We start from the raw sequence: 17655 nt of genomic DNA on the forward strand, positions 1-17655 counted from the left end.
AAGTTGCTGTGTTGCATACATCTTTACACCTTCATTGCTTGTTCTCCCAGGCATGCTATCATACCCAAGGCCACATGGTGAGATGGCAAGACACTGTATATGAAGTCAAGGGACCAAGGTTTCAAATTCTCAATGTCCCTCTTGCATGATGGGCAACTGACATATCACTCCGCACTTTGCTTCTTGATTTCTTCGTTGAGTGACCGTAAAATGGTTGAGTCCATTCCCAGCTGTCAGACTGCCAGGGATATTCAGTAGTTTGGTTTTCTCTTCTGGAAAATGACATTAGTAGTTAATGCTACAGTGTTTACTTTGTGCCAGTCCATTTTCTAAGTACTTTACATATATATTTACTCTTTTAAGTCTCATGACAACTCTATGAGGTAGTGTGTTAGTACATTTTGCATTGCTATAAAGGAATACCTAAGACTGGGTAATTTATAAAGAAAAGACATTTATTTGGCTCATGGTTCTGAAGTCTGTAGAAGCATGGCACCAGCATCTGCTTGACTTTTTATGAGGCCTCAGTAAGCTTATAATTATGGCAGAAGGTGAAGGGGAAGTAGGCATGTCACATGGCAAGAGGGAGAACAAGAGAGATGTCAGGCTGTGTTAAACAACTAACTCTCATGTGAACTAACAGAGTGAGAAATCACTCATGACTTCAAGGACAGCACCAAGACTTTCACAAGGAATCTGCCTCCATGACCAAAACACCTCCCACCAAGCTCCACCTCCAACATTGGGGATCACATTTCAACATGAGACTGGGAGCGGATGCACATCCAAACCATATCAGGTAAATGCTATTATTCTCATTTTGCAGATGATGAAAATGAAACACAGAAAAATAAAGAAACTTGTCCAAGCTTGTATAGTTGATAAGAAACAACTTTGAACCCAGGGAATTGAACCCAGGCAACCTGCTCCATAATCTGTGCTACACTACCTTCCCCATGGATTGTTATATAGGTTAGTTGTACTATCCATGAAATGTGTATAGTAAGAACAATCCTACAGAGTTCACAGGTGTGCTCTGTGTATCACAGTCACAATAGATGTGAAAACAATGTGAGATGAGCTGAAAGTGCTTTAGAAACCGTAATGTATTGTCACCTTCTCTTCAAAGTTACCAGTAAGCAACCTCACCTTTGGGTTCCAGAACTTCCAGATAGTATTAGGTGATAGAACACTCAATCACTATTTAGTTATTTGAGAAAGTCCATGCCAAGTGCTCCAAAGTGAGTGTCTGCTGTCCAAGTCAGGTGTCTGAACCTGGAAAAAGGCCAGATAAAAGTTCCATCAATGAGCAGTGAAAAGTCCAGGGCCAGCCGGGTGGTTTTTAATTAATGATACCAATGAGGAGCCTAGTTAGATATGAAGAGGTGTCAACACCTTTTCTCACTACTAGGCATAGCAGAGATCCCAAAAGGAATTAGTGAGGAAAGGTGTTGAAACCTCCTCATATCTAACCAGGCTCCTCATAGCAGAGATCCTGTTGAATCCCTGTGTTCCCCTGCTGGGAAAAAAAAAAAGTTTATGGAGCCTTCAAATTTCATGCCTCGTGAAACATGAGGGCTCTGTAGTAACTACTCCTCCTAAGAAAGTTACAGCATTCAAAGGGGCTGAGACTGAGGACAGCTCATTAAAAAGGTTGTGGCCTTTTTTGGAAAGGCTTTTGATTTTTTTTTTTTTTTTTTTTTTTTTGAGACGGGGTTTTTGCCCAGGCTCCCAGATTGGAGTGCAATGGCATGATCTCGGCTCACTGCAACCTCCGCCTCCTGGGTTTGGGCAATTATCCTGCCTAAGCTTCCTGAGTAGCTGGGATTACAGGCACCTGCCACCACACCTGGCTAATTTTTGTATTTTGGTAGAGACTGAGTTTCACCATGTTGGTCAGGCTGGTCTTGAACTCCTGACCTCAGGTGATCTGCCCGCCTCGGCCTTCCAAAATGTTGGGATTACAGGCGTGAGCCACCGTGCCCAGTCAGCTTATGCTTTATCTCCTCTGAGCAGCACTGGGGCTCCTGGATTAAATCTGACTTAAAGGAAGAGAAAATCAAGTTGGCATTAACATAAACAAAACCTGAATACAGGCTAAATTCAAGATTGAATAAGAAAAATGCATTTAACGTGCTGCTCCTCATCATTCACTGCATGTTTTTCCTAGTTGTGCAACTAGACAGTCCCTTGCCCCTGAACAACTATTTAACCTTATAGAATTGCAGAATAGTTCAAGTGGCCATATTTCCTTTGAACAGTTTCTCTTGCAGGCTAGGGGAATGCAGTTGGGTGTCTGCCATCTAAGACTTAAAACAGAGGTGGCACACCAGCAGCCTGCAGTCTGAATCTGACAGTCCCCTTTCCCCCATAAGTTTAGTATGTTAAAAGAATTGGTGAGTCGTCACCATGATTCAGAAGTCAGATGAGTTCCTATAAAATCTAGATTGATGACTGAGGAGGAACTGGAGGATTGCAGCAGCAGGCCCTCATCCTCACATGGGCACAGCCTAGTAAAGGTGAGGGTGCTTATCTCTCCAGGTTGCCTACCTGTTTCATGACTCAGCTATCTACCTAGCCATTGTATTCATAGAGCTCCACCTCGGCCCTAGTGACATTTGGGACCAGATAATTTTTTGTGGTGGAGGCTGTCCTGTGCATTATAGGATGTTTGACAGCAGCCCTGGCCTCCACTTTCTACATGCCAGTAATATCCTCCCACTCCTCAGCCTCTTACACCCCAACCCCACTCCAATTGTGACAACCAAAAATGTCTCCAGACATTGACTGGTATCTCCTGCCTGAGGCAGTGGGAGTGGTTTGTGGTTGATAACCACTGTGTTACAGCCTGCAAACTCATAAAACAGTATTGCATATTCTGACACATTAATACTGCTACCTTCTTATGCTCACAGTGTCATAGTGATGCATAATTGACAAAGCGTGTCTGGATGGTTGTCTTGAAATTTCTGACCAGACTGTGATGTTCTTTTCTTCTAAATGAGCGTTCTTATAATCATGGTCCAAGATTATTGGGCCATTAATTGGCACTTGAAGAAATTTTACAAGTCACCAGTCTCCTCATTTTATAGGTAAGAAAACTGAGTCCAAGGAGGTAAATCGCCCAAAGTCACATAACTGGCTGGTGACAGAGCTTGAACTGGAAGCTAGATTTGAATTCTTAGCTCGTTACTCTTTCCACATTATAAAACATTTGAGCTATAAAGAAAAATGTAAGCATGACATAGAGATGTCCTGGTTAGTATATTTAACTATCATGGCTGCTCTTCTAGGTGACTTCAGGTCCATTGTTATTACTTCTGTATACTGCCATGCTATGGTATCTCCCTTCTCCAAGTAAATGGCTTTGTGAAACAAAACAAACCCAACAAGTGCTTTATTCACTGATTACCTATCTGGATGTCTTAGATTAAATACTTGGGATTTAAATAATTAATCACAAACTACAATCCTTTCAAACCATCTACTGCCAAAATAATTTTTCTACTCTTTGGGGCCTGAAAGAATGGGTTCCCTTTGATGTGCGGTATCCATAGAAGGGAGTCTATTTTATCTGGCGTGCCCAATTTATTTGGTGCTCTACTCTTGGAATTTACATCACTGCTCAACTTGGGAAACAAGGATACAAGTAGAACCTCAGAGTTGGGAATTGTGATTCTTCAGCTACATTTTGGGAAGCTGCTGGATGACCCTGAGGGCACTACAAAGGCTGGTAAGCTGTGTAAGGAGTCCCAGAGAAAAGAGCCTTGCCAGAGGTGCTGAAAGTGCTACAGTCATTTGCAGGGACACCAACAATGAGCTTTACCTCCTGCCTCACAGCCTGCCCATCATCCCTCTCCAACTGGGTGGGGGTGGGGTGGGCACAGCCCTTATCTGTTTACACCTGCTTGACAAGCTGCCCGTCACCAAGTGACTCTTGTTTTCCCCTTTGAAAACTGGCCTTGCTGTTCATTCTTACCTGGCTTTTCTGGTACCTAGGTGCTTGTGGAGAAGAGAGAACATGCCATCTGAGACCGTTGGGAAGGGCCCAGCAAATAGATGTTTCAGGCCTTCCCATCCACCCAAATGTGCAGCAGCTTATGGCCCAGAGGAGAACAAGGGGACAGGGGCAGAAACTTTGAAAGAGACCCCATTGTTTGACTATTTTGTTTCTCTCAGTGGCATGTTTTCCTGCCTCTGTTTCTGATACCTTTATATTCAAGTTCTAAATGACCCCACATTGCCTCAACATATCAGAAAATTACTAGATTTTGTAAAATATTTTTCCCCAACTCCACTACTACATTGATGATGGTAGAAACCAGACATGGCTGCTTTCTTGACTCTTACATTGCATTCTCCCAGTATGGTGGGCTTATAAGGAGGAGAAAGGGACTCTTCCCTAACTTCTGCCATTATTCTTCCCACACGTTGCTTTTGTTTTGTTTTGGGTGAGTATATGGTGGCAGGAAGGCTTTTGTCCTCTCCCTGTTTAACCTACCTACCTTGCTTTTTGGCCTGAGGAAACTTGACTTTTGCAACTCTCTGCTCTGACCCTTCAGTTCCATTTGTGTAAACTTCAGCCCAGAAACTTCAGTCAATGTTCAGGTATTGAAGCCTTTTGGAGAAGTGGGAGGTAAATAAATTGAGGTCCCAGCAAGCAGCCGTCTGTTCTGTCACTCGTCTCTGTGTACATAAGATATTTGGTGCCTCTCTTCAAAGATGTTTTTACTTAACCACCAGAGTGTCTGATTAGCAAGGACACTTCCTAGTTTAACAAGTAACAGAGATTTTTAAGCTTTGGTTTCTAGAGAACATTGTCACTGAGGGGATTGGACTTTGAGATGAATACTTTATGTTGTTTCTTATGACAAGGGGTATTTTGTCAACAGTTGTAGCTAGACCTCCTGTAACCATAAATTATCTGGTTACAAGTATTGGGAGCTGCAAGGAAAAATAAACCAGAGTCCCTTGCTTTATTTTTCATTTTCATTTTCAGGTGCATGAATTAAGAAAATGGGACAATTCCTTCCATATGTTTCTTTTTAATTTTTTTCTTTAAAGTAGGGGCTTTGATGCTTGTTGGTATCTAGTCAACACCATTAGCCAACAATGACCACTTATTGTTCTGGCCCAATTATTCATTTTTAGTTTTTAAGGGTTGTCATTGTTAAGGACCTGTGTTTATAATTCAAATTTCAGAGCTACAGGGAACCATAGAGGCTATACAGTTCAATCGTCTCATTTTATAAATGAAGAAACTAGGGCCCTGAAGAGAAGTGCTTCCTTCCAGTTTGGCACAGCTCATTTCTGGCAGAGGCGGAGGTAGAACCAGGTCCTTCCCTCTAGACCACGTGCTCTTTTCCATGAACAGTGCCGTTCACCTTTACCTTCTCCCTGCCTGTTTCTGATCTTCTTTCTTCTTACCTTCTCCCTGCCTATTTCTGACTTTCTTTCTGGCCTCTCTAAAATGTTATAGGACATGAAATTCCAAAAATCCTGTTAATTAGAGTTTTATTTTTTAGCAGATGGCCTTCAGATACTAACCCTGACTGCCTTAAAAAATAGCTCATATCTTATTGATAGAAATTCTCCAAGCTGATCTTCATTTAATTCACCGTTCCCTAGGACCCTTATCCTTTCCAGCTGGTTATTAATTATCAGGCAATATCCTCTTGAGCTGTCTCTGTTTCTTAATTACCTTATTAATTGTAATCACATAAATTGATCTCTCTGACATTCTAAGTCTGACTCACTGAGGAAATACATCTAATATTCATAAGAGACTCCAACAATCTTACTACCTTAACTTATTATTTCCATTATGTAGAATGGTATCACTAGAAGCCAGATGTGACAGCTTAGCTGAACTGGCCTTTATCCTAATCATAATTAGAATGTCCTTTAACAATTCTCCTTTCTTGCTTACTTAGACACACATGAGACATCTCAGTTCATTTCGTCCCTACTTTCACTCTTTAGTCTTTAAAATAGAAGGAGTTTTCCTCCTTATTTCATCTTGTGGTAATTCTTTATTTGTAATTCAAGGCATTTATGAGGAGAAAGCATTAATATGAATGTATTTTAGTTTTTCAAGGTTTTTATTGTAACACTGCACCCTAAGGACCTGATACCCAATTAAACATTTAAAAAAATGGTCAAGCTTTTATATACAAAAATAGTCTCTTAATGTGTGTTATTTGAGAACTCATTTTTTTTTCTTCATGACAAGGTACACTACTATAACCCTTACCTTTTTCCCCAGGTTCCACTTAACTTTTATGAAGTGACAAGAGTAAACAGGTTCTTATATATAAGTTGGTTATTGTTCCATATGATCCTTTCTATATTTGTATAAGAAATGTTTGATTGGGGCCAGACACAGTGACTCACACCTGTAATCCCAAAACTTTGGGATGCCGAGGTGGGTGAATCACTTGAGCTCAGGATTTTAAGATTAGCCTTGCCAACATGGTGAAACCTCGTCTCTACTAAAAATACAAAAATTAGCTGGGTATGGTGGTGAGCACCTGTAATCTCAGTTACCTGGGAGGCTGAGGTGGGAGAATTGCTTGGGCCTGGGAGGTGGAGGTTGCAGTTACCTGAGATCACACCACTCTACTCCAGACTGAGTGACAGAGTGACAGCCTGTCTCAAAAATAAAATAAAATAAAATGGTTGATTGGTAGGAAATTAAAGCTGAAGACTACAATCTTTATGAAAAAAGAGGGTTAGAGAATTCCTATGCATGCTTATTTGGAGACATGTAAATAAATTTGGGAGGTAAAATCAGCTCCAATCAGCCTTTCTCTCCTTCTCTCTTTCTTCTTTCTTTCTTTCTTATTACTTTTCCCTTATTACCTTTCCTCTTTAACCCATTTCTTCTGGTGCTGCTGCTTCACTCAGTTCCTAGTCCACCCTTTCCCAGTCTATTATGGTAATCTCCCTTCTGATTTCAATGGCGTATCATCTCACGTTGAATGACCTACAAGGTCCTCCATGACCAGCCTCATTAGTCTAATGTCTCTACTACCCTTACTCTCATCCTAAACTTTAGCGATGTTGAACTATTCGCAGGTCCCCACTGCATATGTTTTTATATCCCATGGCTTTGAATGTTCTCTTCTTCTTTTCTTGGAGTGTCATTCCCACATAATTTTATCTGTCAAACTCCTATTCCTACTTTAAGATCCAGCTCATGCATCTTTTTCTAGAAAGCATTTTTGGAACCCCAATCTGTTGATCATTCTCTTCACTGGGCTCCCTCTTTAATTTGTACGTACCTCATTATTATTCTTCTTAACGGTATTGCCATTGTTTGTTGTAGGCCTGTATTTCCCTTAAAAATGTAAATTACTCAAAGGCAGGAACTATGGCTTTTCATTTATTTATTTATTTATTTTTTGGTCTTCAGCATCTGTTGCATTATCTGGCACACAGCAGATTCTCAGCGAGTATTAATTGAATGAATATGAATAGAGTTCATGATCACTTGAGATTTCACCAAGTTCTATTCTTCTATGATTTATGATATTATACTTATTTTAGGTTTCAACATGGATTCAAATGTCAGGGGCCAATTTGTTACTTAACCATTGTTTTTATAGGTCTGCTCAGAAGTGGTAACTGCTCTTTCTCTGGAACGGTTGAAGAGGGGATGGAGCAGAAGCAATCACCTTGTGCAGCAATGGAAATGGTAAAGTGTATCACCTATAGTGATAGCATATCATGGGCAAGGGGATGGTTTTAGAGTGAAACTGATCTCAGTTTAATTTCAGTTCTGTTTCTTATTCCATGTATGACTTTGGACAAGGTTATCTGACTTTCTTGAGTTTCACATTCGTCATCTGTAAAGTGGTAATAACACCTGAATCCCAAATTTGTTGTAAGGATTAGATCGGGCAATGTGTGTAAAGGACTTGCTATAGTTTTTCGGCATATAATAACTTCTCAATAAATGGTAGTTGTTATCATCATGACTTGTATTGCAGTAGCCACACGTGAGAAAAAAGCGTGATACTGCCTTCTGATCCACAAGGCATTCCTCCTTCGAAGATAAAATATACTACTGGGATCCTTATTCAATCTACAGAACACAGAAAATTATTTGAGGAACTATTTTCTCACTTCTCTCAAAAATGGTAGCTAACCAGTGCCATCCTTTTTACAGGAGAGATGTTAATTCATGATTTACAAAGAATATCTAGGGCATTAATTCTCTCCCCTTGAAAAAGGCAGAGTGACCCCCAACACTCAGTGGAATAATGGGCTGAAAATGTAATTTTAGAATCAGTAATAACGTTTTCAAGACACTTAGAGACATCTTGGATTAGCACAAAATAAAAGAGAAGGTTTTTTTACATGTATCTTTTAACTATGTTGTGCTTCTATGGTAGAGAAGACAATTCTGTGGTTGAAGGACCAAAATGGATCAGAGATCAGAAGACCGATTCAACAACTCACTCCAGGGATAACTTAGGGCAGTCCCTTATGCGCCAGCAACTTCTATGTATTTATAAGGAGGATAACACTCACTCTGTTGATCTCACTCAGCCTTGGGCATTTTAAATTGCATCATATATTTGGAAGTGCCTTACAATTTGTAAAGTGCTGTACAAATCTTAGTGATTATGAAGATGATTATTCTGCTTTCCTGCCATCCGGCTTCCTCCACCAGATGCCCCTAATGAGCCCAGATCTCTACCAGCAACTCAACTGGTTCTGAAATGAGGACACATGTAAGCTTTGGTTGAAATAATCAACTTTTATTTATTCTTTTGCTGCCTTTCATTCTTGTGAAGCTGGGCTTTCCTTGGCATTTCTATTGACTATTAAAGATTCCAGGTACTATTTCTTTCTAACTGCTCTTCTGAAAAATGTTAAAAACTCAAAGCATCTGTCAGCTCTATCAGGCCACTTACTGAGTTCCCACATCACAGAGAATTGCCCAGAAGGCCTGGATGAGTGTTTTAATGCACTGGATGGAGTTATCTTCTGATTTGTTTTTGCAGGTCAGAAGCATTAAGAATGAATTTAGCTTGCTTTTTTTCTCTGTCTTTCTCTCTCTCTCTCTCTCTTTCTCTCCCCTCCCCGCCCCGCCCCCCCTTGTGACATGGCTACAGAATTGAATATCCATTTGCTACTAGGCTTCCTTTCTGGGCATTTGCGTACACTTGCTTTTCAGAGGAGCAGAAATCAAGGCAGATTCGGTGCCAATTATTTTAATGGAGAAAAAGATGAACAAACCATCAGTCTTTCTCACTCGCTCTCTGCAAGAAAAAATGTGGCATGACCTCCAATAGCATTTCAGACCAACTGACTTAAGACTTGAGTTACTTAGGTTTTTATCTCCTCCAATAAAAAAATTTCACCCTTCATTTCCAGCTAAGCTGTTCTATACTCACTAACTATCAAACATGCCATTTCCTGCTTCTTGATCCTGGCTCTTTACTGGGTATAACTTACCTTCCTTTTCTCATTGTGGAAAAGTGAAGCAAAAGAAGAAATCATCAGTAAAGCTCTGCCTCCTCAGTGCTTTCCAGACCCCTCCAGTTTCCATCTGAGATTCCTTTTCTCCTTAGCCCGATGGCATTTATTATTCATATGGTATATTTTGAAATTATGAAGAATGTCCTACCTGTATTTTATTTAGTAACTTTTAAAATAATTTATGAATTCTTTTTCTCCAACTCATATGGCAAGAATTGTATCTTAAATTTTCTTCCTTGGCATAAAATTTTAGCTGGCCTTATTATTACAAGTTTATTATTATTACTATCTATCATCTACTATTAGTAGTAGTAATGCTTGTGGATTCATTGATAACTGAGGGTCCAGTGGAGACCTTGGATCCTCTCTGAAACCACTTGGGTATGTGCAAGAGTGCAATTAGCCTCATTTTTGCACCAGGAAGAGAAATGTTAAGAAAACAGTGTGATAACATGTGTGCTTTTAAATTGGTGAAAGTTGTGAATTTTAAAATGTCAGCATATTACTTCTCTTAATATTTTGACTCAACCACAAAGCTTTCTCTTATTAGGAATTTCAACTCATTATAAGAAACTGAAGCAAGCCCTTTCTGGCTCCCTCAGGAAAAAGCTGAACAAACATATGGGCCTTGCTAGGAATGTCAGCCAACAGGAGCTCTGCTCCTGCCCACAGAGGCTGTAAATTTTACAGGGATCCCCCCTAGAACATAGGCCCCACTGCCCAGTTTCCCTGGGGAGCTACAGCTAGAAATAACAAAGCCAGAGTCGTATTTTACTGCATTATTGCTTTCTTTAGAAGGCCGCATGTCCAGTAACACTAACACGGTAAGTCAGGCTACTCTTTATGCTCCTGACATTTTCTGCTCCTAACAAAGCTGTAATGGTTACTGTCAAGATTTAACAATTTCAGAAATGGTGCTGATGACCCAGATGCCTTTCTTTGTTAGCAAATAATTCCTGTGGCATTAGCTATTCCCCATGTATTGAAGGATTTCTCCCTCCCTATCAGATTAATCTCAAGAAACCCTGCAAATATTCCTATATTCAGCAGTCTGTGCTTTGTGCAAATTAGGCTCTGAACAGAGATTTGTTAAATTGAATTCTGTAAGAAGCATAACTCTATTTTCTGGGTTGGTTTAAAAGATGTCTTGGAAGTTAAACATTTCTGTCTTTTTAAGACATTATTTTAATCATTAAGAATGGACCAACTTGATTTCACAGTGAATTACCCATCTCTTGTCTTTTTCTCCAGAGTTAGTCATTTCTGCCAAAGAACAATGAGTCTGGAACACCTTGTCATTACCCAAATGGTTAAGATGTCCTACTTTGGAGATATTGCATAGTTGAACCATATGAAATTGCTGATATTTGACCTTTTTTTTTAAAAAAAATTTACCAAGATGGCAGTTTTATATGGTTCCACCTAAGACATATTTTCTCCCTTGTTTGGTAAGAGTTAGCCAGACTCGAAGACGTAGATGGAAGAGAGGTGCTCCCCTTGGCTTCCCCCACCATCTCTGTGTCAATGAGGAAGGTAGGAGGCTCAGTGTCCACTTGCCTCTCACTTAGCTTAGTAAGAAGAAAGGAAACATGCTGATGTCTCGAGGGGCTTCATTTTATGGACAAATGTATCGGTTTGGGAGTTTTTAAATGGTCACATCTTTTCAATAGCTCATCATTTTATTATTACTTCTTCTAACCCCCATTTCCCCAGTTCCTATGCAGTTTATCAGCCTCTATACATTTAGAAGGCAGCCAAAATCATGCTTTTAAGAAGCTTCTAACAATCAGCATATGACTTCAACTACTCTAAAGTTTCCCTTGATAGTGTCATGAGGAACCTTCCCTTCAGTCAAAGCTAATAAAAATAAGATGTGGGAGCTGGGCAGATCTAGTTTGTGAACATCCGAGAATTCTTTTATGATTTCATAACAGCAAAGGTGTTATGTCTTGTGTTCTGAACCCAGGGTTCCCTTCTTTTGAGAAGGTAGCCCCTTATGTATGAGTGTGTGGACCCTGGAGTGACTTTGGGAGAGGGTGAAGAGTCATGAGTGCTCAGCATCGGGAGAAGAATAAGGAAAGCAGTAACTACTGAGCCCGTCTCTGTCACTTGGATCCGTGCCACTGCATGTCTGCTGGGATTTTCTGCCTGTGACAATAATAAAATACTAGATCAGGAAGTGACCTTAAAAATAATCTAGGACAACAGTTGATGTCACTTGCAAATCAGATAAAAATTATGGATTCCATCTCCAGGAAAGATTTTTATGTTCACTTTTCGAAGGTTTATGTAGCTAAGGGCGTGGACTACAGGTTAAGAAACCTTGACTCAGGAGTCCTATCACCTTATTTTACACATGGGAAAACTGAGGACGAGGGGAAGAGACTAAAATCCAGTTTAATGATTCCACATCTAGTTCTCCTTTATCTTTCCTTAAATGTCAGATTACCTGCGTTAATCTTGTTTCCTTTCTTACGTGCAGAACCCCATGAAACCAAACCGAACGAGGAGGTAGGAGAAGATGACAAAGGGGAAGTATGTGGCATCCCCCACTTCTAAGTTATGCAACCAGGAAACACAGGCAGAGCCTGTACCAACAGCAGTAATGAACTCAATCAACTTGTTGAAAAACATTTCAGTTATTTTAAACAAAAATACTACATCATTCATGTTTTCAGTTATTTTAGGCAAAACACCAAATCATTCCTGTTCTTCAATTCAATTAATCAGCTCATGCTGTATTGCAGTTAATTGTCCTTGTTTTTATATAGCCACCAGCATATAAAAACATGCTTTTAAAATATGCTTTTATTTGTTTTCTACAAGTAACTAGCTGAATCAAAGGTCAGAGTTTAAGGAAATTATTTTGTTGACAACATTACATATTTACTGAATCTCATCTTTATCCTGGCACTATCCCTGCCTGATGGGTTTATAGACAGAAATGTCACAGATTTGGAAGGCTTTTCAATGCTATGAGATTACTATGGATTAAATCCTTGTCTAACTGGTTTTGTTTTTTCAGCCTGAGATGATAGTGAGATGGAGAGGAAAGATGGGGATATAATTATTCATGGGCCAAAGTTTGTTTCTTATCACACAGTCAACATGTCATTGGCAGAAGGTGGAACAGTCACTCCTGACATTTTTCTGCTTCTTTTGTAGGAGGACTTCATTAGGAGCCAGAAGCCCCTCACAGCTCACCTAATCACTGGCTCTGTAAGTGATCTGGGATAGAGAAGGCCTCAGAGTCCCCCAGTTGTAAAATAGGAAAATCAAATATGCCCATCTGGAAAGTTTATACAAGAGATCAATAAAAGCCTTCTTCTCCCAAAACAAACAAAACAAAACAAACCTCAGGGGTAGTCACAGAGGGTAGGAGAATTCACACCATTTATTACAAGACCATGTTTCAGCCTTGTATTTTTCCTTCAGGCTCATGGTGAGACACAGCTCATTCTGCAGCCAATGTTGCCCCTTGTTTGGGAATACCTTGAGCAGCATTTCCCAGACTTATGGCTATTGTATATCACCTTCATTAATTTTGCTGGAATAATTTTCTTTCTTTAAATTAATTTAGGCTTTTTTTTTTAAACTTCAGTACATTTTTAAATGATAAATAAAATTAATATTGCTTATCCTAAGTAGTGGGTGATGATAAAAGTAAGTATATTAAAATAAAAATGGTTGTGTACGTCTAAAATCAGGTTGCATGCAGAATATTGTGCCTTCCTTTGAGATATCTGGTCTTACAAGTCCCAGAAACTGAGATGTGAGTCCAAACTTGAGGACAGAGCGATGACATGGAAGTCCACGAATGTGACATGATGAGGTAGTTTTATCTCTAGGTGCATGTCAGGGAGAGGATAATGAAGAAAACTGTCCGGCTCACACTTCAAACTGGTGACACTGCGTAGGCTCCTTAGCAGCTCCACAAGGACCTGCTGAGCTGTCCCATGCCTTCACATACACCCCATTGAGGCTTGAATTTGCTGTAAAGGTATCCTAACAGCCTTTTCTGGCTCTGCCCAGCCCTGTCTTTTCCCTCTCCACATAACTTGGTCTCCTGGCTTGGGTTCCATCTGTACCTTTGACTCCAGCCAGGTGGTTTCCTTTTGGCCACTATCGCTCAGCCTGCTGATTGCTGCCTTGGTCCTTGTTGTTTGGCCTTTCTCTCTCTAAGGACCTGGGGCTTGAGCTGCCAATTTTATAAGGGAAGAAGGTCTTGTCTTTTAATAGCGTCTCTCCTTGCCATTCCCTGATTCCATTAATATCCCATCAACGAAGTGCAAATTGTTGCCTTTCCCCTCCCAATTCTCGGTGTGAAGTGGTGACCCAGTTAACAGGGGCAGGGGCAGGGGCAGGGGCTCGGGGGTCCTCTGGCTCTGCCTGCACTTCCAGGACTCAGTGTGTGCCCGAGTTAGAGTGACCTGTACAGTGTGTTCCTGGTGGGACTTTAATACAGGGAGGCTTTTGCTGTTTTCTGCGCAGTCAGATGAGGAGCTCTATGTTTGGAAAAGAGGCTTGGAAAAAGAAAAACCAGAATGAGCAGCCTTTTCCTGTTGACTGAGTCGCCCTAGGTGGCCGGGCAAGTCTCTGACCTGCTGGGAGGCCTCAGTTTCCTCCTGTGTGAGTGAAGTGAATGGAAAGGAATGGGGGCCCATGAGCTTTCTCGCTTATTTTTTCTGCTTGGTCTTCCCGAATGAAACCAGCATCCTCCTGGTTCTGATCTGGGCAGCCTCCTGGAGTCAGGTGGGGCCAGGGACCAGGTCCAAAGCTGAAGCTCCTTCTTCCTGCTGTTGGAGGTCAGCTGTGGGTAGGGAGCTGGACCGCTCAAGCTTCTGTGGTGAGACCTGGAGTTGGGGAGGCCTCTGTGTGGAGCAACAGCGGTGGGCAAGGGATGTATTCAGCACAGTGATTGCTCAGGGGGGCTGCTGGAAAGGGTGTCTGTTCCAACTGAAGGCAAAATGAGAGAGAACAGGCATAAGCTCTGCTAAGCTGTGTGGCCTTAAATGCAACCCTTAGCCTCTCTGAGCTTCATTTATTCCAATTTTAAAAATACATGCAAAAGGGGTACAGTGCAGCTTCAACTGGAGGAAGCAGCAGGTCCCTTCCAACATCAATGTTCTTTGAGTTCATGAATCCAAGACTCTATATTTAAAAAATATTTTTATGGGTCTCAGACCCTCACTTCAACACCCATTTCATATGCTCTTCACTATTAGCAAACTTGCTACCTACTTTGTTCAGAAAATTGAGTTGTACTGGGGCTGAAGTTTCTTTATAATACTCAGGTGCAAGAAATGTCATATAGCACAGTTTTGTTGTTGTTGTTGTTCATTGTTAATTCAAGTTTAAAATTCTCCCTCCAGAGTGTGGCAAGGGTCAGTAGCAGTCATTATTGGAGGTCCTGCTCTCCAGGGGCAGTCAGGCATCCTTGGAGGATTGCTCAGTGCAGAAAATTCTAGGAGAGACCTCTTTTCTCTAGCCTATCACAGTCATTGCTTAGTTGTTTATTGTCTGGGCCAGAAAGGTCCATTTAAAGGCTGGAAGTTCTATTCCTAAGCTCGCCCACCCGCCTCCACCCATAGTGCAACTTGGGTGAGGTGGCCTGGTTCTCACTACTGGGAAACTCAGGACCCTTCACATCCATAAGCCACCCCATCGGAGGTCCTGCCATCTTCAGGGAACTGTATTGGAAAGGCCTGGTTTTCAGCCTGCTGCACAACTTTCTGCCACTGGCCCCTTTCTCTGTTCCAGAAGAGTTACCCCCATGGTCCTGTCACTCACTTCCTTCAACTACAATGTCACTTCCTCAGGTATGAATATAGCCACACAGTGGGCATAGTAGTGACTATTTGTAGAATCCCAATTAAATAACCACTTCAAACAAAAGCCTAGGACGGAGCTGCTACCTCAGTGTTCCAGAAACTCGTTTTTCACCCAGAAGCACAAAAGTGATCCTTACCCTTGGATGCAAGATCAGGAGCGCACAATACAAAGGCTGACTTTTTCATCCACTGGAGACTCTGCTACAGTATAAATGCATTATCAAAAATGATATCTCAATTCATTATCCTTCTATAGAGGCAAATGAGCATGAGCTCCTTCCATTTATTGCCTCCCCTACCTCTAGGAACAGAGCTCCACTCACACCCTGCATTATCATTCTCCAGTTTCAGAAGATGCAGTGTCTCCTTTTGTTCTAGGCTGACCCCAGTTACCCATGCCAAGACTGGGCTCCACAGCCATCCTCCCTATTGAAACATCTTCCTCTTGCAGGGTTGTGTCCTCTTCAGACTACAAGCTTACTCATCTCCTTCCCATTCATTAAAAAAGAAGTCTACCTTTGACCCCCATATCCCCTTAGTAATGTCCTATCTCTTCTTCTATTTCATCCAAACATCTTTAAAGAGTTACCGATACTCAATGTGACCACTTAATGTGCCATTCACTCTGCACCCCCTGCAATCTGGCTTCTGCTTTTGGTAAGGCCACCCATATTCTAGCTGGAAAATCCAGTGTTGGAAAATCCAGTGGACATTTTCCAATCTTTGTCTCACTGTATGTTTCTGGGGCATTTGGCCATGTTGCTTGTGTGCACCACTCACTGTCTGTGATAGTCATATTATATTGCCTCATTTGTTTCTGTTCCTTATCAACCATGGGCTCCTCTCCCTCCACCCACCATCTACATGCTGGGGTTACCTACCTTTCTGTTTTAGCCCACTGCTCCTCTCATTACTGATACTCTTCTTGGGTGGATTTTTCTAGACTCAGGATTTCAGCTACCACCTGTATGGTAATGACTTTCTAATTCAATCTCCATCTCAAATTTCTCCCCCAAGCTTTAGGCTTACCAATTCCATCACCTGCTAGGCAAGCTTTGCTTGGGTACTCTTCAGACATTTCGGATTCAATTGTTCAAAAACTACATGTATCATTTCCCTCCAACCTAAACCTCTATTTGTTCTGTTGCCTTCTCTTTACCCAGTGACAAAAGTTATAAAATGTCTGCCTTAACTTTTTTCTTCTCCTCACTCCCTTTATCTAACTGATCATTACATCCTGATGATTTCCCCTCCTACGCATTTCTCAAACCCATCCTCTCCACTCCCCTCCTACCACCACTACCCTATCTCAAATGTACCTTCTTTTAACTGGACCGATATGACAGTCTCCCAAATGGCTTCCTGGTTTCTAGACCTGGCCCACTCCATTCTCTCTCCAGAGCTACCTGAATGATTTATATGTAAAACACTAATCTGACCCAGTCCCTCTCTTGCTAAAGTCATTCTGAATCTACACGAGGAAATTCAACCTCCTTTCCCGTGGCTGTCTCCTGTCTATCTCTTAAACCTCAGCTCCTACCACCCGCTGCCCCCTATTTTGACTCCAAGTCTCAACCGGCAGTAGTTCTCTGCAAGCCTTCTGTTCTCTTTCTGTTCTTTACTTCCACTTTTACCAATATATATGTTTTACTTCAGTGTATTAGGTTAGTACTATAAGGGAAGTTTCAAGTTCATTTTATATTAAATATTAGAGCCTTCATGCTTAGGGAGAGAGGGAAAAAGAGAAAAAGCCCATAGCTAAATACATAGTTAAGTGGCGTTCTTCTCCAACACAGCCAAAAATTGGACTGGGCCTGAGATATTTGTGTGCCCTGTTTGATTTAAAGCTGTTAGAAAGTATGCCAAACATTTTAGGTTTTCACTCCCAGAGCTCTTGCAAACCCACGGCAGAACTTGTCTGTTATGAAGAGTGCACTGCCCTCTAGAGGTTCCCATTGGAAGGAGCACATCAAACCCACAGTGTTAAGGCATTCTGCAGTTTCTTGTGAGCTTTTACTGTAGACCTTTGCTATTACTGTTCTTTGTCCCCCAAATGCTTTTCCAGATGTCTAATTCTGAGTCACACAGTTTTAATTCACTTTGGGAATAGAGATTTGGGGTAAAGCACGTGATGGACCTCAAGACACTCAAATTGGAGTCAGGAGACGTGATTTTTAGTCCCAGTTCTTCCTTTAATATCTGAGGACTTAGATTTCATGTCTGTTAATCAAGTAGTAGAAGATCACACTTCAAAACTGTGAATCACCAGAAAGTATATTTTGGGAGTAAAACTGGGAAGAGTTTCATTAATTCAGTAAATATTTAATATGCAGGA

The 17655-nt window shown here is 41.1% G+C and overlaps 1 protein-coding gene across 1 annotated transcript in view; it reads left to right on the plus strand.

Moving 5' to 3' along the window:
- The first annotated feature begins 570 nt into the window (after positions 1-570).
- LOC114678859 (uncharacterized) overlaps positions 571-17655 on the plus strand; it is a 29075-nt gene continuing 11990 nt past the window's right edge. The window contains exons 1-3 of the mRNA XM_078005001.1: positions 571-799; positions 7608-7696; positions 12655-12708. Of these exons, the coding sequence (XP_077861127.1) occupies positions 778-799; positions 7608-7696; positions 12655-12708 (165 nt within the window). The 5' untranslated portion in view covers positions 571-777. The remainder of the gene's footprint in view (positions 800-7607; positions 7697-12654; positions 12709-17655) is intronic.

Source organism: Macaca mulatta, chromosome 6, assembly GCF_049350105.2.
Source record: "Macaca mulatta isolate MMU2019108-1 chromosome 6, T2T-MMU8v2.0, whole genome shotgun sequence".
Taxonomy (NCBI): Eukaryota; Metazoa; Chordata; class Mammalia; order Primates; family Cercopithecidae; genus Macaca; species Macaca mulatta.